This window comes from Phyllopteryx taeniolatus, chromosome 3, assembly GCF_024500385.1.
Source record: "Phyllopteryx taeniolatus isolate TA_2022b chromosome 3, UOR_Ptae_1.2, whole genome shotgun sequence".
In the NCBI taxonomy this organism is placed as follows: domain Eukaryota; kingdom Metazoa; phylum Chordata; class Actinopteri; order Syngnathiformes; family Syngnathidae; genus Phyllopteryx; species Phyllopteryx taeniolatus.
Genome location: NC_084504.1, coordinates 5,607,528 through 5,629,009, shown reverse-complemented (window position 1 = coordinate 5,629,009; position 21,482 = coordinate 5,607,528). Strand labels below are relative to the sequence as shown.

Sequence of the window (21,482 nt, the reverse complement as noted above, 5' to 3'; positions counted from 1 at the left end):
TCTGAAGTGAACCTAAGGGCCGATAGCAGAGGTCACCTATAGTTACTGTATGCTTATCTTATCAGGCTCTATCAAAACCCCAACACCTGTGAACTGACTGAAGTGTCAAACCCCATTTTGTGTTGATGTGCGAAAGTGCATTCTGGTCTGATCCAGGCATAGTACTCACCAAAGTCACCAAAGCCATTCAGACAATCATCAATAACCTTTAATGATCAACAAAATATGGTCATTTTAATATTATGACGTGTGGAGATCAGCAGTTCATTTTAAGCAGTTGCGCCTTCAGGTCCATTCAGCGGGAAGCTGGCAAGGTAATTATAAGGTTGTCAAACTCTTCGAGTTTCCATGATTGGCTGCCAATTGTCTAAAGGCCACATATTGTTAACTCCACAATCATTTTCTCTCACATGGCTGAATTTTGATATCATTATGCATTGACTTGCTGTGCTGAAGCTTGTCCCAAGAGATTGACCCAATTAAAGGTTATTTAAACACCAAGAGAGAGAGAGAGAGAGAGCAGGCCTGTGCTTTTTCTGATGATGCAACAAACAGAGGAGAGGTAAAGTATGTTGCACACACAGGATACGGCATACATCCATACCTGCAGGCACTACAGATGGCACTGCAGATCTGTAGACTGAGAAACTGAAGGCGCCATGAACTGATGCAAGGACCAGATTTAAAAAAGAAAATAAACATTTGAAAAAAATAATCTTATGATGCGGCACGGTGTTCTGAGGACCGGGGTTCAAATCCCGGCCCCGCCTGTGTGGAGTTTGCTTGTTCTCCCCGTGCCTTCGTAGGTTTTCTCCGGGCACTCCGGTTTCCTCCCACATCCCAAAAACATGCATGGTAGGTTGATTGAAGAATCTAAATTGCCCGTAGGTGTGAATGTGTGCGCGAATGATTGTTTGTTTATATGTGCCCTGCGATTGGCTGGTGACCAGTCCAGGGTGCACCCCGCCTCTTGGCCAAAGATAGCTGGGATAGGGTCCAGCACGCTCGCAACCCTAGTGAGGAGAAAGCGGTACAGAAAATGGATGGATGGATGTCAGCACTCTTAATGACTACGGCAATATTCAGCCTTCATACTTTAATTTTGCTTATTTCCGCAAGACAATGCCAAACCACATTCTGCACGTGTTACAACAGCGTGGCTTCGTAGTAAAAGAGTGGGGGTACTAGACTGGCCTGCCTGCAGTCCAGACCTGTCTCCCATTGAAAATACGTGGCGCATTAAGCGTAAAATACGACAATGGAGACCCCGGACTGTTGAACAGCTGAAGCTGTACATCAAGCAAGAATGGGAAAGAATTCCACCTACAATTAGTGTCCTCAGTTTCCAAATGTTTATTGAATGTTGTTAAAAGAAAAGGTGATGTGACACACTGTCCCAGCTTTTTTGGAACATGTTGCAGCCATAAAATTCTATGTTAATGATTATTTGCTAAAAACAATAAAGTTTATCAGTTTGAACATTAAATATCTTGTCCTTGTAGTGTATTCAATTAAATATAGGTCGAACATAAGTTGCAAATCATTGTATTCTGTTTTTATTTAAGTTTAACCCAACATCCCAACTTCATTGGAGTTGGGGTTTTTCGGTAAAGTTGCAGTGGTTCAATTTATTATATTATCAACATGTATAATTTCTTTATGAAACAATGATTACAAGGCTGTTTTGCAGTTGGTCTGTGTCCCTGATATTCCACTGGAAAATAAACCTATTGTGTTGCTGAGCTAACTATGGAGGGTACTGTCAGACTAGTAGGAATACAGAAAGTTGGGAATCTTGTATTCGCTAAGCTTGTTACCTTAATTGCAAGTAACTGATATATTGAATAATAATTCCGTTACTGATGGAATTTTAAGTAATGTATGCAGGCATGTGCACAGACATTTCTGGGTTTATTAAATGTAACCCCCCCCCCCCCCCCCCAAAAAAAGGACACTCATTGCAATAATAATTCATTCAATTCAGAAAATGTTTTAATGTATTTATTTCTGTTAACAAAATTAATAGTCAATCATACAACTATTAAAAAGGTGGTGAAGGGAGGTTTCAGTGGATATAAAAAGTCAACACACCCCTGTTCAAATGGGGGCAAGGCAGGCGCAAAAGTACAATTCTCCCAAGGACTCAAACTATTGGTCATTAGATTTCAAAATACTGTAAAATTAATGACAAATAGGTTAGTTTTTCTTTTAAATATTGAAGAAAAAATATGGTTCAGGGCAAAAGGGCAGGTGCTTTAGCATCACCTAGTGGCTATGTGTGCATGTGTCTAAGTATAGCATCGTGTATAGGTGCCTTCATTATTCCCTTATTTTATACACGTTAGGCGTTATGTGCCAGCCCAAAATTACCACTGGTCTCACCCCGGCCAACCACTGATTATTCTCTGGCTCCGCCCCTGTTAATAAGGTTTTGCCTTGCCATTCTAGAACCTTAAGCACCACTTCTCAGATTAAGGCAGTATGTGTACAGTATGAAGTTGAGTATGTCTGTAATTTTAATCCTTTGTGGATTAGAGAAAATCTCAAGTGAATCCAAACGTGCACCCAATTCTTGTTTTTAACCCTAAAAAAGGCGGCAGTTCAACTAAATCATTAAAATCACAAAATGAATATAAGAATCATGCCCATGATGAGTGTATGTACACTTATGACCACAACTAGGGTCTCAACACACTGGAGTGTGCAGGATTTTCGAAATCACATTCAGATGTGGTATGCCCCCTATACAAGAAGTTCATGATGACGGATCCACTGAATTTGCAATAAATCTGGTTGTTTTACCAAAGATTATACGAGTACATTACTGTTCCACGAACACAATAATAAATTCCCATGTACTGTATATATAATGAGTGAGCGAGCTGACACACAAGTAGAGCACACTTCCCATATACTGTAAATCAAGAGTGTCTTGCTCTGCCATGCCAAGACATTTTAAGGATTTATACAGTAATGCTAATGGTTCCTCCATGCTGTGCAAAATTCCAACCTCATTCAGTTTGCATTGAAATACATTGTTTTTTCTCTATGTATATATACAATTTCCCTTAACGCAAATGACAATGCCTCATTCAGGGTCATTAAAACAAGCATAATCTCCCACTTAACGTGAAATACTGGAGGTTTCTCAGTATTGTACAGCCACAATAGGTTGACATACAGTAATTGGTAAAATACAACGAAATGAGTGTGATTGGTTGGTGACCAGTCTAGGGTATGCCCCAACTCTTGCCCAAAGTTGGCTGAGATGGGGTCCAGCTCACCTGTGACCCTATCGAGGACAAATGCTATCGAAAATTGTAAAATATAACACTACCGTTTTTCCATCGTCATTTTCATGCATATATTTTAAAGGTGTCATTTGCATTTGACCAATCACAGTCGTGAGCCCACACACACACACGAATGGATTTTTACACTTCAGTAACAATTAACAATGTAAAAATGTTACTTTAAAGTTGCCTCATTTAATAAAGATTTATGATGGTTGTTTTAAACAAATCAGAGCCATTTTTATTATTGTGGTTATAGTTTGCAGTGGTGTACAAGTGCACCGCATCATACTGCGGTATATTTCCATTTTTAAAAAAAATCTGATTTGATTGTGCAGGTATACATAACACAGTTGAGTTGCTGGTCAATAAATCAGCCTTTAAGAAGCCCAGTGGCTGCAATCCCTCAGATGTACCAACTCACAGTGATGTGTATAGGGTGACTTCCCTCACTAAGCACACAGTACACACCTTGTTGAGGCATACAGACGCAGCTGTTTGCAGTAGACCTCAGACAGCTGCAGACACACTGGGCCAGTAAGCAAACAGAGTAGCTTCTAGACGCTCTTGTTGTCATCTTGCCTTTGTTTGTTTCCCTCCTACTGCTGTCTCAGCCCTGCAGGAGAGCTGTGCCGGGCTTACGGATCTTGCTCTAAGCATCAATAATGGAGGACTAACCGCACAGAAAGCACTGAGGCAGTGGGACAACTTGATACCATTCAGATACTAATTAACTTATTGAAACACCGGGGTCTGTAAATCTGCAAGTGTGAATAACCGATTAAATGTCTTTGTGTCTGAGCAGACGGCACGCAACCTATTTAAAATGGGGTGTCAAATAAAGTGTACCATGGGTGTGAAATCTTGCTTTTATTAGGGCCAGTGGTGGGAAGTAGCAAAGTACAAATACAGTACTTCATTACAGGAGGCCGACTTAAGTCGAATTTTCAGACACCTGTAGTTAAATTGATTATTTGTTTTTGACGACTTTTCCTTTTAAAGGTGGGGTATGCAGTTTTTACCCCGATAGCAAGATTTGAATGTGGCCTCACTTCACTAAAAAATATTGAAAATTAATATCAGTGCTTTCTACTCCTTGTTCGTCATAATAGGTTTTTTTTTTTTTTTTTTTTTTTTACTTTTTCCAACCTCTGTGGATGAAGAAACAACATACAAAAGAGGTAAATAGAGGTAGGTGAAGTCCACAACGGTTGAGCTCATGATTGACTGAGCTCTTGGGATTTGGGGAAAAACATGGACAGAAGTGTAATGGTGGACCGTCAACCATGGAGCATTAACTATGATGGCAGCAGATTCAGAGAAGCAAGGTATTCACCATCCATTCCCTTATTTAAGAGAATGTTTTTGGATTGATTCCCGGCCAATGTGCTGTGTTGTGCGAGCCTAAAAACCACAAGCTTCTGACATTCCAAAATTCTGTCTAGGCGTAAAATATAAATAGGTATATTTTTTCTCCCCCAGCTATCATCATTAGCCAACTTAGCATTTTTTTGTTACTCAGTTCACATTAGCAAAGTGTGTTCCCACACTTGTGAGATAATAAGTCACGTGCCATGCTTTTGGTTTCAAAAAACAAATGTAACACAATTTTTGTTCTCCTTGATACGAGCATTGTAAGTTAATAAAAGTGGCTAACTATTTTTTTTCTCCATTGTGCAATGTTATCAAAACGGGTATAGTGTATAATATATATTTTTGTAACTTTTGTGCTCCTTTAGTCTACTTTTATTCAAATTTTATCAGTACTGCTACTTTTCGTTGTACACAAGTATCTGGACTATCTTCTTGAATACAGAGTGTGAGTACTTTTGCCACCTCTCATTAGAGATGGGAATAATAACCCATATAAAGAGGTGATTTATCGAGCCCTTTGAGCCGTTGCGTGTGTCTCAACGACTGTGTTTAGTTTACGGCAGTGCGTCAAAGCAATGAAACTACAGTAGAGTCATGACCCACAATCACATGGGCCTGGGAGCACATGGACGGTAAGCAGTAGAAAGAAAGCAACTCAGTTTTTGCAAGTCCTTCTCTCCAGCTGTCAGACCCTCTCCATGTCCCATGGGGGGTTGCCACGGTGACAGGAGGCCACATGTCTTGGGGGCGTCGTCTTGGTCAAAGGACCCCATTGTTCTTGTTCTAAGCTGTCTTCACTATCCCCTTCTGCCAGGGACGGCGGCTTTGGCTTCACACCCCTCACTCACACATCCAAAAACAGAGCTTCTATAGAGGTGCAATATTCTGCCTGCACACTTTAGCAATACAGGAGCCTTTTCAGTCATACTAAGCTTGACCATCAACGGACTCAAGTCAATAAAGGTGGGCACATCATGTTTTAAAAACAAACACATTTCTACTTTTTTTCCCCCCTTTTTTTGTTAAAATAAAATCAATGAAACCGATCCATAAAAAATGTAATGATCACTTCCTCACGACTTCTTTCATTTGCTAGGAGAGCTTGATCACGTGAGGGGAGCACAAGCAGTAAATCAAGACGACCACTCGATGGCACTAAAGTCTTGCTACGTCGCTCAAGCAGGCGCGTGAGGGATCATTCATCTACCAGATGGACAAGGCCTTGGCATTCAACCAAAAAACTGGGACCTTAGTGTCCTTCAGCCATGTGACACTGGCTTGAAACAAAAGTGGAGAGTCAATTACACTGTGATGGATACATCACACTCCCACATCTTTCTTGATGCCAATTGTCCTGTGTGGACTGAACGTGAAACTCAAGTTGTTACCACTGACACTAAAAACTCTCTAGTGTGGAATGGGATGCTATTGTACTGCTGCTTTGAATCTGGGAGTGGTAGGCGCTCAATTTAATTTCATTTAACGCCATTCAGTTGATCAGAATGGTCATTTGGAGATCCCGGCATTCACATTTGCCTAAAGTGATCGATCACAGTTCATGAGCGGAATTCATACCAGTTGCAACAGGTGCATGTAAATACATTTGTATCTTTTTCATCATTTTTATTTCAGTAGTTCAATTAAAAAGGTAAAACTCATAGATTCACTGAGCTTACAGAAGGCCAATTCCTACGCAATTTCTCTCTCTCTCTCTCTATATATATATATAAAATTTTTTGGGATTATGTAATATTGCTTTTTCTTGAGATGGTGAATTTTAGTCACTAACAAAATATACTAACTTCCAAAATTTCACTGTGTAGTGAATGCATATACAAGGTTCCTTTCTGTATTGAACCACTGTACTGAAATGAATTCAGTTTGCCACACTATTCCAATTCATTGAGATGTACATCTATGCGCAAGTACAAATGTTAAAGTGAAAATTGTGACACTGAAGATAATGTGATGTGTGCATGCAGGGATAAATACTGTACAGTATCATTTCAGTGTAATGTGTATTTAGTATTATTTATTAATTATGAAGTTAAGTATTTGATAGTTTACTGTACTGTAGGTCAGGTTTGATGGCTACCTGTTCGAATTACATGATTCAGTGGCCTTCAAAGTTGCGTATAGGCCTGAGACATATTTTTATGGAAGTGGATTGTTGTTGGTTGAATGTCTGTCCGGGTGCATATTACACATTGCAAAGCAAAAGGAACAGTTGGTTTGGTAAGATAAAATTTTTATTCCTCATTTCTTCTTAGGTTCCACCAGGAATCTAAGTTGACCCAATGACTCAAGCGCTAATTTGTTTTCTGCAGTACAATTTAGCCCTTCTCTCCATAGCTATTACATTAATCCAGTAGCCTCTAACCTTGTCTGATAGATTGGTACTGCACTCAGGCCGTCTTCATCTATCCACTAAAAGAAAAAAATCGACTCATTGAGGCTCGATCTCGTGACTTTGGAGTGTGCGGAGGGAATGTGTGGTTGGATATTGATTGGGAGGAGGTCAGCATAAATGATTGGGCTTCTGTGTATTGAGTGGCTTGCATAGAGAGACGCTGCAAATAATTGGTTAAGGACAAAACCATCAGCACTTTCATCCCATAAAACAAGTTTAACAAAGACAATTGAAAAAAACCCCACAAAGAATGTTCTAGTGGAAGGCAAAAACTATACAAGTATCACAAAGTGATGTGCGACGTGTCCTCAGACAGCGTAGAACAGAATCTGTGACTCCAGGTCTTCACTGTTTGGTTTCGGGGGAGAGCCGAAGTACCCAGGCCAGACCTGTTTGATTATCTGTGTTGCTTTGGTTCCTTAGGCTGCGGCGCACTGAGCGCTGCCCCTTGCTGGGAACACGTTTGAAGACATCCTCAATATTCAAGTAAGTCTGCCAGGAAGCCATCCCACTGTTGACTTGTGCCTCTTCTTTGGGACTTTCAGACTTTGAGGCACTGGGTTTTTTCTGCTGTGTTTCAACTTCCTGTTTAGGTTTTTCGTCTGCCAGGTTCACAGAGCGCCTCCTGCTTCTTGACACGTTTAGGGCCTGCGGAGTTGTTGTCCTGGTGGCTGCTGCTGTTGCCGTCACTATGGTGGTTTCTTCTAACAGGCAGGCTGGGGTGGAGCCATCAACAATCAGATGACATTCTGAATTTGCATCTGTGTGTGTGCTGGGTGAGACAGCATCTGTTTGGGTGCAATGTTCTTCAGCATCAGCTGACACTTGTTCTGGTACTATGTGTTCTGATGGGGCTTCCATTGACACAGCAGTCATTGTAGTGACCTCTTCTTCATCGTTCTCACTTGTGTTCTCTGCGGTCTGCATTTGAGGCTCCACACATAGTAGGTCATCAACTGAAACATTGACCTTCTTTAATCCCCTCGTGATCCTGGATCTTGGTGAGCTCCTGTTCTTCTCCGTGGCTCTTTTGCTAGTGGACACTGGAGCTCTTGATCGACTGTCACCATAAGAAACTGCCGTCCTAGGGCCACTTCTAGCTGATTCACTCTTCAGGTATGAACTTTCATCTGGGATTATTGGGAGAAATTGAAAGCACAACACAAAATTCACTACTTCTGGCTTCACAAATATCAGGGTTTACAGGATTTTAAAAGGGGCATATGGAAAATCTACTTATTAATGTTTGTATGCAAATAGTTGGGTCTCTGGATTGTCTGCCCACCCATCATCAAAAAAGTGCATATTTTGTTATGGGCCTTTTGCTGAACGTGTGTGAACGAGCAAATCTGAATTTTAATTTTATAAATGTACTAAACAATTTTACAAAATAACTGTCCCTCCCCATCCCAGGTTTTTGTAGCCATTGTTTGAAAGGTTATACACGGAAGCAACGTCAGTGTTCACTTCTGTTAACCAGCAGATACTCAAATGTTCGGCAAGGTAGTCAATGTGGGGGTGGAGTTTTTTTTTTTTTTTGGAATGCACGATAACTATCGGGTTCTATACTCGGACCGATATTGGACAAAATTACGTCACACCAGTCTGATATATAAAAACAAAATAAAAAATAAAAAAAATAAAAAGAAATGGACCGATAACAGTCATCTCATTCAACAGCGCGCTGGCTGCTGCTCCTGTTGCATTGGCTCGTGACAGTCATGGATAGTGCGACCAAAATTCTTCACGTTCAACACCAAAAATAGTCAATATCCGCAGCAAATTTGCATTTGATCATCAACAAAAATTATGATCATTCAGTGACTTTGAGTTTGTAACGATGCTCGGGACCGATTGCGTCCTTTGAAGCGCAGCTCTTGGCAAGATTCAGTGACCTACGAAGCAGCGGACTCGCTTCGCAGCATAAGCTAAAAGAGGAGAAAGTGGGGGCGGTTTGGCCGCATGCAGAAGGACGGTTGTCACACTCACACACACATATATATACACGCGCACATTCACTTATAGATATATACACACAGGGAAGCTGAAATAATTATTTAACACGTCAACATTTTTCTCATTAAATATATTTTCAAAATGTGTGATTAACATGAAAATTTCACCAGGTGTTGGGAACAACCTAAGTAATCCATAGATACAAAAAGTAAAAGAAATAAGCTCAGCAATTAAGTTGTGTGTAGTAATGTGAAATCAAAAAGGGAAAAAGTATTGAACACGCCAACTGGTATTTATTTAATACTTTGTACAAAAACCTTTGTTTGCTATGACAACTTCAAGACACCTCTTGTATGGAGAAACTAGTCGCATGCATTGCTCGTGTGATTTTGGCCCATTCTTTCACACAAGCAGTCATGCTATTGACCTGAAAATTTCACCAGATGTTTGGAACAACCCAAGTAATCCACACATACATCAATCCATCCATCCATTTTCTGAACCGCTTCTCTTCACTAGGGTCACGGGCATGCTGGAGCGTATCCCAGCTATCATCGGGCAGGAGGCGTGGTACACCCTGAACTGGTTGCCAGCCAATCGCAGGGCACATACAAACAAACAACCATTCACACTCACTACAGGAAATTTAGAGTTGTCAATTAACCTTCCATGCATGTTTTTGGGATGTGGGAGGAAACCGGAGTGCCCGGAGAAAACCCACGCAGGCACGGGGAGAACATGCAAACTCCACATAGGCGGGGCCGGGTATTGAACCCCGGTCCTCAGAACTGTGAGGCAGACGTTCTTCCAAAAGGCATTAAAAGCCATAAAATCTATCAATAATCAAACAACAATCCAGCCCTTTGTCAGTGCAAATGAATATCAGCTGGTTCAGTCCTAATTGATGGCCTACAAAAAGGTGTAATTGCAGAAAGCTGTCTCAAGACCATCGCAAATTAATTGTTGCAAAACATAACGATGGCATTGGTTATAGGCGCATATATAAGATTCTGAACGTTCCAGGGAGCACTGTTGGGGCCTTAATATGTAAGTGGAAAGCCAATCATACCATCATAAATTTGCCTTGATCATGTGCTCCTAGCAAGATTTCTGAAAGAGGAGTGCAAAGAATAATCAGAAGAGTTGTGCAAGAGCCAAGGACCACCTGTGGAGAGCTTCAAAAAGACCTGGAATTAGCAGGTACTTTTGTCACAAGGAAAACAGTGAGTAATGTACTCTGCCGCCATGGCCTGAATGCACGCATGTCAAATCTCATTTAAAGTTTGCTGAACAACATTTGGACAAGGCAGTTAAATACTAGGAGGATATGAGGTCGGATGAGAGCAAAATTAAACTGTTTGGATGCCATAATGCGCACCACGTCTGGAGGAGAAATGGCACTGCACATCACCCTAAAAACACCATACCAAATGTGAAGTTCAGAGGTGGGAACATAATGTGGGGCTGCTTTTCAGAAAATGGTACTGGTAAAGTTTACATCACTGAAGTAAGGATGAATGTGCAAATGTACCGAGACATTCTCGACAAAAATTTGCTGCCATCTATGAGGATGATGAAAATGAAATGAGGTTGGACATTTCATCAGGATAATGATCCAAAACATACTGCCATGGAAACTCAAATGGCTTCAAAGAAAAAAAAATAAAGCTGGTAGAACGGCTCAGCCAATCACCTGACTTGAATCCAATCAACAATCTGTGGAAAGAACTGAAACTCAAAGTCCATAAAAGAAGCCCACAGATCCTTCAAGATTTAAAGACTGCTTGTGGGGAGGAATGGGCCAAAATCACACCAGAGCAATCCATGTGACTAGTTTCTCCATACAGCGGCGTCTTGAACCTGTCATTGCAAACAAAGGCTTTTGTAAAGTATTAAATAAATTCCAGTTGGCGTGTTCAATACTTTTTCCCTGTGTCATTTCACATTATTACACACAACTTAATTTCTGATCTTACTTTCGCATCTTTACTTTCATACTTACTTTGTATGTATGGATTACTTAGGTTGTTCCCAACATCTGGTGACATTTTCATGTCAATAGCACCTTTGGAAAGATATTTAATGAGAAAATGGCAGCAACTATCAATTGGATACCACTGGATGCAAAGCAACCACAGTGAAGACCTAAAAGTAGATGGATAGATGAAATCATTAACCAACAGTTTTTATTTTTGGAATTCACATTGTGCATAAACAATAAGGCTTTTTTTTTTTTTAAAGCATTAACAGCCTTTGTTCATCTTCACTTAAAGAGGTTGCACTTTTGCATTTGGTGACATATTAATACATTAGGGTCATGGCTGTGCATTTATGAGTTTAGACCAGCTGACTAGGAATAAGATTAAATATTCTTTGTACTACTACAAGTTTTGGAAGTGTTGAATTTGTTCAAACTAAAATGAAATCGAGAGAGAAAAATATTTCCTTCATCCCCCTTCACCAAAACCCTCTGCGGTTTGGGTACATATCGATGATCCATTTTACTCTTATTCCTCTCAGTCCACATTTGCCACATTTTTCACCTACTTGACCCAAAGTTTTGCCAGTTACAGATCATGAGTTTTGGCCACACGCTCACACAGTGACTACACTGAGCAAAAAGCACACTGTATGTACATTATATTGTCCTTGTCATGGGGGGGGGCGGCGGCGGGTTTACTCATAATTAAAAGAGACATTTCGCAGCCCGCAGCGCAAACGTTATGTTAGTAAAGTTGACTAATGTTAAACTCACTGATTTGCGCCATGTTGTTAACTTCACCTTCATCACTCGGGTATCTCAATTTGGCGTTGCATTTTGTAACCGCTGTCTTCCCGCTAATCAATCGAACGCTTCTCTTCCGTGTCCAATCATTGGTGACGTAAGCGCGTTGTGTAATATACGCCATTGCCTGCTTCCGTCTCTGTCTGATTTGCAGTTTTGTTTTTCAATACGTTATCTGTTGCGCAAAATGCGAATTTTGACCTGCAAACTGCGATGCGAGACCGCTTAATTTGAGTCTTGCACACATACGTACTGTAGGTAAGCAATGTTGTGCGTCAGTGGACACACATTCACAATGTTTTTTACATCCCTCGTCATTTTGTGTGTCTAGGATGCGGGATGCACATCAAATGAGATCCCTGAAAAGACTGAATACTTGCTATGAATGTGATTTCTTAGATTTGATTATTTTTAATAAATTAGTAAAAATGTCAGAGATTGCCATCATGGGGCGTGTAGAATTTTGAGTGATTTAAACCATTTTGGAATAAGGCTGTAACAAAACAAAAGGTGGGAAAAGTGAAGCGCTCTGAATACTTTCTGGAAGCAAGGTGTGCTGTAATTCATCATTTGTATTTTTAATGATTATTATTCTGACTATTAAGACACCTGGGAACTGTTTTAAATTGTGACGTCTCAAAGTAATTCACAGCAACAGATCTGAAAGACTTTTCACTTCATTACAAGCATGCCTCAGTGTATCTTCATCATGATACAAGGGTTAAAACGTACATATTTTACCTTTCCTGCTGGTAGGGGGAGTGTGCTTTGCTGCTGCAGCATGATGCGTGAAGAACTCTGTGATAGGACTAAGGCTAGGATTCTTGGATGCATTTTCCCGAGATCCGTAAAGAGAGTAGTTCACCTCCTTTTTCCATCGATTTGATGCTGTAGAGGTCAACTGCGGAGACAAAATGTGCTCGATTAATATAATTGCACCAAAAATTCAGCCAATACTCAAATCCAAATTTTGTAAAAATTTAAACTGTGGTTCCCAGGGGGTCATTAAATAAGTAACAACTAATTATTAAAAGTGTGGCGTATCATTAAAAAAGTGCATCACTCACTTGCAGAGGTGGGTAGAGTAGCCAAATATTGTACTCAAATTAGAGTACTGTCACTTGAGAATAATATGACAAGTAAAAATTAGTCCTCCAAGTAATTACTTGAGTAAGAGTAAGAAAGTACTCAGGGCAAAAAAACAACAACTACAAGTTCTGAGTAACTAGCAAGTAACTTCTGAATTTATTTTCAGAATATGAACGTCAAATAAAATAAAAATAACTAAATATGAATGTGCAAATTCAGATATTGCTGAACAATATCACTTAATCTAAAACAAATACAATCTTTATAAAATAAAATCTTTGTGAAGATGAAGGCAAATTCAGCTCCAATAAATGGTCTTATACCATTTTGTTTCTACTTGTTAAAAAGCACAATACTTTTTTTTCTCATCAGGCACATTACAACAAGAGGAACAAGGCTGCAGTGGATATAAAAAGTCTACAAACCTCTGTTGGTTGCCAGGTTTTTGTGTTGTAAAAGAATTTTGACCAAGATAAATCATTTTGAAACTTTTTCCACCATTAATGTGACCAAGAATTGTACAACTCAACTGATATATTTTTGTATCTTTTTGCAAAGGGAGGTGAAAATAAACAACTGAAATAAACTTGAATGTGATTGACCTGGACTTGACGTTTAACTTGCTGCCTTCTTGGCCAGGTCATCATTGCAAAAGAGATGTTCTGTTTTAGCTGGTCTTTTACCTGGCTAAATGAAGTTGAAATCAAATGAATAAAACTGGTTGCACTCCCTCTTATAACTGTCATGTGGCTGTGTTCAGGAGTAACAGATCACATTCAAACTCAAGTTCAATGGGAGTCCACATTTTAATTTTTAAGTGCCCCAAAACCATCAACAAATGCATAGGGCTTTACAAAAATATTATTTGCTTTATCCACTAAAATGAGTGAATGAAGCTGTTTTCTGACCAGACTTAATGTGTGTGTGTGTGTGTGATAGAGAGAGAGAGTGAGAGAGAGAACGAGACAGAGAGAGAGAACAAGATGCATGTTTAAGTTACCTTTGACCATAAAATGGGCCAATGTTGAACAGCCAAAATATCAGCAAAAATATTTTCAATTTACGGCAGTGTTTTCTCAAGTTAGAAGTGGGCTGAAATTTCCAAGTAAATTATTGATGAATGAAAGTAGGGAGCGGCATGTAGATTACTTTAACGGAGTAAAAGTACTGTTTCTTCTTAACATAAATACTTGAATAAAAGTAATAAGTATGCTTTATTAAAGCTACTCTGACAAGTACAATTTACCCAAAATGTTACTCGAGTAAATGTAACGGAGTAAATGTAGCACACTACCCACCTCTGCTCACTTGCGATGCAGTGATTGCTTCACATTACTGTGAGCAATGCATACTTCTATGACAATAATGCAGATGCAAGAGACTTAGTGTGTGATCCATTTACACCAGTGCTAGGACTTGCCGTCTCAATTCCATTCGCTATTCGCACTGACCGTAACAAATGACTAGCGAATCACAATAGAATACCTACTCCTTGTAGTATTCCGACGTAAAGACATGTCATTGTCCAACAAATGAATATCCAATTTGATTATATGAAAATTATATATAGCTCCCTGCTTACGTCCTGGTCACAGTTTTTTTTGGTTGCAGATTTTGTCACGACACCAGAAAAGACAATACGCTGATGCATTTTGGCTGGCACATTTTAGCAAATGGTTTTCCCGCCAGAAAACGTGGCTCCCAAAACACTTTTTTTTTTGTTTAAAGTGGCTTACTTTAACCAGAATTCCTCACCGTATCTGGCTGTGGTCTGTTTTGCACCAGTCTAGGTGCAGTAAAATGAGTAAATCCACGCTGGCTGGCCGGGAACATCAGCTTCAGTAGCAGCTAGTTAGCCGCTAGATAGCTGTAACTGGCTAGCTCTCATCACTCATCTGCCAAGATGTGTTGAATAAATCTTGTACAACTTTATCTGAATCACCACTGATTCGTTCATAGCGCTAATTTACACCATTTCACATTTTGACGGCGATAAAAAATAAGTACAGGACTTTCCAAATGGAATAAGAATCTTAAATTGTATGTCTGTCTCCAAAAATACAATTAATGTACTGGTAAATGCCGCCCCTCCATATTGTGATACGCATCTTACATGATACATATTGTGTAGGGGTGTAACGATTTGTTTTAGCAAAGACCTGATTGGTATCGCTGTTCGTGGTTGGCGATTCGATTCAAGGACGATACTGTTTCATTGAGAACGATACGAAATGAACCGATTCAGAGGCTATAAATCGATTCACTAACTTTGTAGCTAAAAATTCATCCATTGTGACTGTGACAAATACCTCCATGCTGGAAAGTGCAGGTGAAATTTCTTACATTCTTGTTGGTTTTTCTAAGGGTATTTGGATAAAAACTAATTATGGTCATTGAATATAAAGATTTTCCTGATGTATTTTGTCTTATTGTGTACCGCACTATATGTATTTATATGATGAGTCTGCTTAATAAAAGTTGATTGATTGATTGATTGATTGCATTGCTTGCAATAAAACAACTTACGTTTTTTCAGCTATGATTTTACTTGTTGGGCCTGTCTTTTTCCTAGAAAAGAGGTGTTTTAATTGGTGTTAGAATTATAAGGGGGTCTTTGGAAAAATGTCTCCAATGTCACCAGGAGTCCCTAGCTGGAACCAAAGTTTGAGAATCCCTGTTCTAAACAGTCAAGTACTAAAGGTTAGAAACAAAGCACTGTGAGGTTTTCGCGAGAAAAATCTTTTGGGAATAGCGTTAATAATACATAGACAGCTAAATAAATAAACAAACCTGCTATTTGTAGCACAAACGTGAGCTTGAAACAGTGTCCAGTAGTTGACGTTGCACTGGTTCTCCTCGTTTGCCCGAGTTTCCCCTCCCCATACTCTGCGGTTGTTGTTAGTGGCTAGCGAGTTAAGCTAACCAGCTTGAGAGGTTTAAAGTGTACGGTGAGTTGCTGTGAGTTAAACAGATGCATCCTTAACCCTTTTAAAACAACAAGGATCACCGGTGACAACGTGGCGCATGTGTATTTCAAATTACTGTAACTCCTATAATAATTTTATTTCATAACATATACATAACATAATTTCTCGCTAGCCTCCTTATCTGTTATCCCAAACAGACTAGTGTCTTAAGCGTCAATGAAAGTGCTTACAAAAACAACACACACACACGCATATACTGTGGTGTCTCGTCCAACCACTAGGGGCACTACGCAAAGGAGTGATTAGATGTGGGGCGTAGATTAGGACACAAGAAAGAGACGAAAGTAGCGTTGTGCTAACTGCTGTGTGCGAACTGAAAAATCAAGGGAAGTAAAAGGAATTACAAGCGTTTTTCATGGAAATACAATACATACACACCTCAATATAAAGCCTGCCATGCTTAAATCAAAAGTGTAACTTCATAGTATAGAATCGATTGATTACCTTTTAAAACAATTTAAATCGATATAGTTACATCCGGAAGGCTAACTTGTCGAACACAGATCGATCCAGTTGGATTGTAGGAATAGAAATCGATACATCGAAATAATGTATGAATCGTTACACCACTAATGTTGTGATATCATTTTGAGGCCATATTGCCCTTCCCGATGTGCTATTTTCTCTGACCCAGCATCATCTACATGGACTAAGGAATTGTCCTTAGTTAATTTTCTAATAATACCAGGATTGTAACACACCTATAGTTACTTAAGAAACATTTCCATACAAAACATTACATAAAATGTGTGTAATAGAGGCATAAATTATTAAGACATTTTCTTTTCTGACCAAAATCTGTGTAAAACAGGCCTCAGTAAACTCACTTTAATCGTCTCAGAAGGCTTGGCAGCAGAGCGTGCTGACTTCCTCACAGGTTTCCTCTCCTCAGGTAGCTAAAGGGAAGACAAAATTGGCAGAAAGATGATGAAAATGATACAGACCATCTCTGGAACACGCAGACACAGGGTGGATACGCTGAAATATGATTACTCTTACATTCAATGGAATTAAACAGTGTCTGTTGGCAGCTGTTAGATAAAGCAGAGATATAAAGAAAATAACGTCTGCTAAATGGTGAGATCAAGGTAAAAGCAGTTAATAGTCATAATACCTTTCTCTTCCGACTACGAACAACTGGAAATCCATTAGCAGATTCAGATTTGGCCACTGCCTACAATGGGAGACATTCATTTTGTGGTCAGAAAAAACAGAACGAATTGGTTTGCAGTGGAACCTCTAAAGTTCAACACAAACAGTTTTGTGGTGCTGGTTGAATTCCTAGGTGATCTACACGGATTTTTATTTCATGAACACATTTTCCCCCCCATTACATATATTGTAAATAAATGTATTTTCTCTTGGCTCAACCTGTAGCTATAATGAAACCATTATTAACTGAACAGGCAATTTTCATTTTAACATTTTTAACTGTCACATACTGTATGTATAAAGATAAGTTAAATACAGTAAAATGAAATTAAACTACAGTAAAACACATCTGCCAGAGTAGTGGTAAGGCAAAAGAAAGGAGTTTGCACCATTTTATAGGAATTGCTGGAATTAATAACCGTTGTTTGTCTGTTGGCAGCATGGTGTAATAGTTATAAGGCAAGAGGTTATCGAAGAGGTAAGAGATTAGGTAAGAGGTTATCGCAAGAGGTAAGGCAAGAGGTTATCGAATATCGATTCAGTTTGCTTGTGTGTTTTTTTTCCAGGGTACTTTTGCTTCTTTCCTCTTTGCAAAAACATGCATCTTATGTTAACTGGAGACTAAATTGTCCACAGGTGTGAGTGTGAATGGGTGTTGGTCTCCAGTATTTACACTGCGACTGATTGGTGACAAGTCGAGGGTGTAGACAGGTGTCAGCTAGGACAGTCTGCAGCTCACCCATAACTGTAATGAGGAAAAGCAGAGCAGATAATGGCTGGATGTTTGTCCATGAACATAACAACATACAATATCTTGAGCTTTGTGGTTGCTTGTGCTTGATTTGTTTCTTGTCATGGCGTTTAATTAATTTAATATTCTAACTTATTGCAATTTTTTTTCCATCACACATTTATTTTTCCCCATTAAGGCAACTCGTCTGTGGTGGCATCACAAAAATCCATCCAAAAAGCAAATTTTAGGTTTATTGTTTAGATGCTCAATGTGTTGCTGACATTACTCATGATGGTGGTTTGAACTGCAAGTTTTTTTTTGGTATTTGAGGAATTTGTTTTTCAAGAAAATGAAAAAAATAAAGCTAATTCCAAATTGCACAGCTTTTGTGATATTCAACGTAAAATGACAACGACATACAGCAGCTGAAATAAGTGTTTAACACGTCAACATTTTTCATGCTAAATATATTTCCTTAGGTGCTACTGACATGAACATTTCACCAGATGTTGGGAAAAAAAACAATCCATACATACAAAGAAATTAGAACAAATAAGATCAGAAATTGTGTGTAATAATGCGAAATGACACAGGGAAAAAGTATTGAACACATGAAGAAAGGGAAGTGCAAAAAGAAATGGAAAGCCAAGACAACACCTAAAATCTATCAATAATCAAACAACAATCCAGCACAGCAATCCAGCCCCTTGTCAGTGCAAATGAATATCAGCTGGTTCAGTCCTAATTGATAGCCTACAAAAAGGTCTCATTGCCAAGGTGTGAGTCAAGACGCATCTCATGAAGGGCAAGAGCAAAGAGGTGTCTCAACACCATCGCAAACTAATTGTTTCAAAACATAATGATGACATTGGTTACAGGCGCATATCTCAGCTTCTGAATGTTCCAGTGAGCCCGGTTGGAGACATAATACAGAAGTGACATTATTGGCTTTCATAATATCACCATAAATTTGCTTCAATCAGGTGCTCCTCGCAAGATTTCTGACAGAGGAGTGCAAACAATAATCAGAAGAGTTTTCCAAGAGCCAAGGGCCACCTGTGGAGAGCTTCAAAAGACCTGGAATTAACAGCTACTGTTGTCCCAAGGAAAACAGTGAGTAATCAGACATGCAAACACCAAAGGCATGTCATTCTGGAAAACAATTGACTAAAATCATTGTCTGTTTCACTTCACTTAACTTCAGATTTTTTTTTAACCACAGCATGAACATCAATAAAATAAAAATAACAAAATAAAATATGAACGTGCTAATTCTGATATTGCTGTGTGTGTGTGTGCGTGTATGCACAGTCAAAACTACAACAAAACATCTGCAATTTGCTGCACGCGTCTCTCAAGTTATACGTGGGCTGAAGTATCCACATTTGGGCAGACAGTGCCAGACAAATATGACAATACATGAAAGCTGTTTTTTTTTACCATCTTAATGTAAACAAGTAACACGCTGTTGCCTTCATGGTAACGACGACCTTCCCAATGTTGGCCACATAGGCACGACGATCAGCCGGGCTGGCTTACCGAGTGTTAATACCTATGCCCGGGAAGCCCAATAGAAGACTTGTGAGGTCATGTGACTTTATTGTGTCGTTTGATTCATGAACTAGACTTAAATGTCACTAGTGCTTAAATTGGATTGGAGCAAAGAGCGCCCATTGTGGAAGTCGAAGTCTTGCGCATGAAATAAATAAGCAATAATTGATCAATAAACGTAGCAAGCGACATTTAGATCATTGTAACAGAGTAAAAGTACCGTTACTTCTTAACAGCAGAAGCGGCGGAAGTGTTTTTTCTGGTCTTGTCAACTCCTGTGACTTATCCAAAGCAGGTCCCGAATTCACAGGCGGAACCTCAGGCCAATGCGCTCGCATATTAGTGTGCCACTGAGTAATATACAGAAATTACATGTGTGTGGATGGTGGATGTGTGGAATGGATCTTGTTGCCAGGGTTCAAGGAGTACGAAACAGCCTATGATTACAGGGCTGCTTTTCAGCAAATGGTACTGGCAAACTTCAGATTATTGAAGAAAGGATGAATGGGCAAATGTACTGAGACATTCTTGACAAAAAATGAAAATGAAACGGGGTGGACATTTCAGCAGGATAATGATCCAAAACATACTGCCAAGGACACTCTTAATTGGTTTCAAAGACAAAAAATAAAGCTGCCTAGACAATCACCTGATTTGAAACTGAAACTCAAGGTCCATAAAAGAAGCCCACGGAACCTTCAAGATTTGAAGACGGCTTGTGTGGAGGAATGGGCAACGCATGCGACTAGTTTCTCCATACAGGAGGCGTCTTGAACCTGTCATTGCAAAGAAAGGCCTTTGTACAAAGTATTAAATAAATACCAGCTGGTGTGTTCAATACTTTTTACCTGTGTTATTTCGCATATTTCTCATCTTATTTTTTCTACTTCGTATGTATGGATTACTTGGGTTCCCAACATCTGACATTTTCATGTCAATAGCACCTTTGGAGATATATTAAGTGAAAAAAACCGTGACGTCTTAAATACGTATTTAGAGCAGACCTTTTTTTCCCGGTTCATCAATCTAGCTGCAGCATTACTGACGGATTCAGGTTGTTTCTCCTCTGACAAAGATTGCAGCTCATTCAGGACATTCAACTGGTAGGCTGGACTTGTCTCAGACTTCACTTCTAAGGGGAAAAAAGTTGAAATGAGTAGTATTAACTAATAATACAATACAACTGGAGATACTGAATAATAATGGGGATTTTTTTTAATTAATATTGATCATGGCAAAAAGTATGTTTTAGGGGCCCAAATCATTTAAGTCTTAAGTGAACAGTAACAGCTAGTCGTGTTAGCAGCACAGTATATTAAGACCAGGAATTACAATGTTTAATGTTTCAGCCTTCTGCTGAAATTATTTAGGTAAATTAATTTTCCCTCTTTAATCTTCACTTTGTAAGCAATAATGACCGACGTACCAGTAGTTATTTTGGCAAAGAGTATTGCAATAAAAAAACTGATACATCCCATGAAGATAAACGATTACTTTAAGTTGTACAATACTTGGTAGAATTAACACTTACACAATACAGTTGAGTGTATTTTTTATAATTATGAAATTTGGTTGAATTTTGACATTTTTCTGCTACATCATTCCATTAGCACATGCTTTTCTTCTCTGTCAGGTAGGATGGGTAATATCAGCAAGCAGATATTTCCCAGACTCCCCATAGATGTTCAGTTGGTATAACTATTTTGGTTATCTTTCAAAAATGTTCACCCATCTCGACAAAGGATGTCTTAAACTGCGTTTAATTCATCAAGGCAATTGCTCCAGGTTTGCTTAGTTTGGCCAGGCAACATGTTTTAGGGCAGGGGTAATCAACCTTTTTGAAGCAGAGCTACTTCTTGAGTGTTGATTATTTCAAAGCACTACTAGTTTGAGCCACACGTCTGAAATAACAAATTTGCTGAAATTATCTTTAATTATACATCATTATTAAAGCAGCATGAAACAGGCCAAAGAATGTCTTGTAAATTCGACACATCACAGAAAAGAGCTAGACAATGAATGAATGGATATAAATAAATAAATAAAAAATCTTTGAGCTTCTAGACTCTATGGGCGTGTCGCTGGGTGCTCTTGAAAATCCCGCTTCCAGCAGTCAATCAAGTACTTATTCTATTGCAGATGTGCTGCTCCA

The 21,482-nt window shown here is 39.2% G+C and overlaps 1 protein-coding gene across 5 annotated transcripts in view; it reads right to left on the bottom strand.

Annotated features, from left to right (window-relative positions):
• Positions 1 to 1,970: 1,970 nt before the first annotated feature.
• The window catches only part of cdca2 (cell division cycle associated 2), a 52,243-nt gene continuing 32,731 nt past the window's right edge, over positions 1,971 to 21,482 (bottom strand). For 3 of the 5 annotated variants that reach the window (XM_061766591.1, XM_061766595.1, XM_061766593.1), the window contains 5 exons: positions 20,335 to 20,462; positions 17,009 to 17,068; positions 16,722 to 16,790; positions 12,551 to 12,719; positions 1,971 to 8,207 (listed from right to left, as the gene is read on the bottom strand). In XM_061766591.1, coding sequence (XP_061622575.1) covers positions 7,423 to 8,207; positions 12,551 to 12,719; positions 16,722 to 16,790; positions 17,009 to 17,068; positions 20,335 to 20,462 — 1,211 coding nt within the window. In that variant the 3' untranslated portion in view covers positions 1,971 to 7,422. The remainder of the gene's footprint in view (positions 8,208 to 12,550; positions 12,720 to 16,721; positions 16,791 to 17,008; positions 17,069 to 20,334; positions 20,463 to 21,482) is intronic. The other 2 variants (XM_061766592.1, XM_061766594.1) reach the window with 2 other exon arrangements.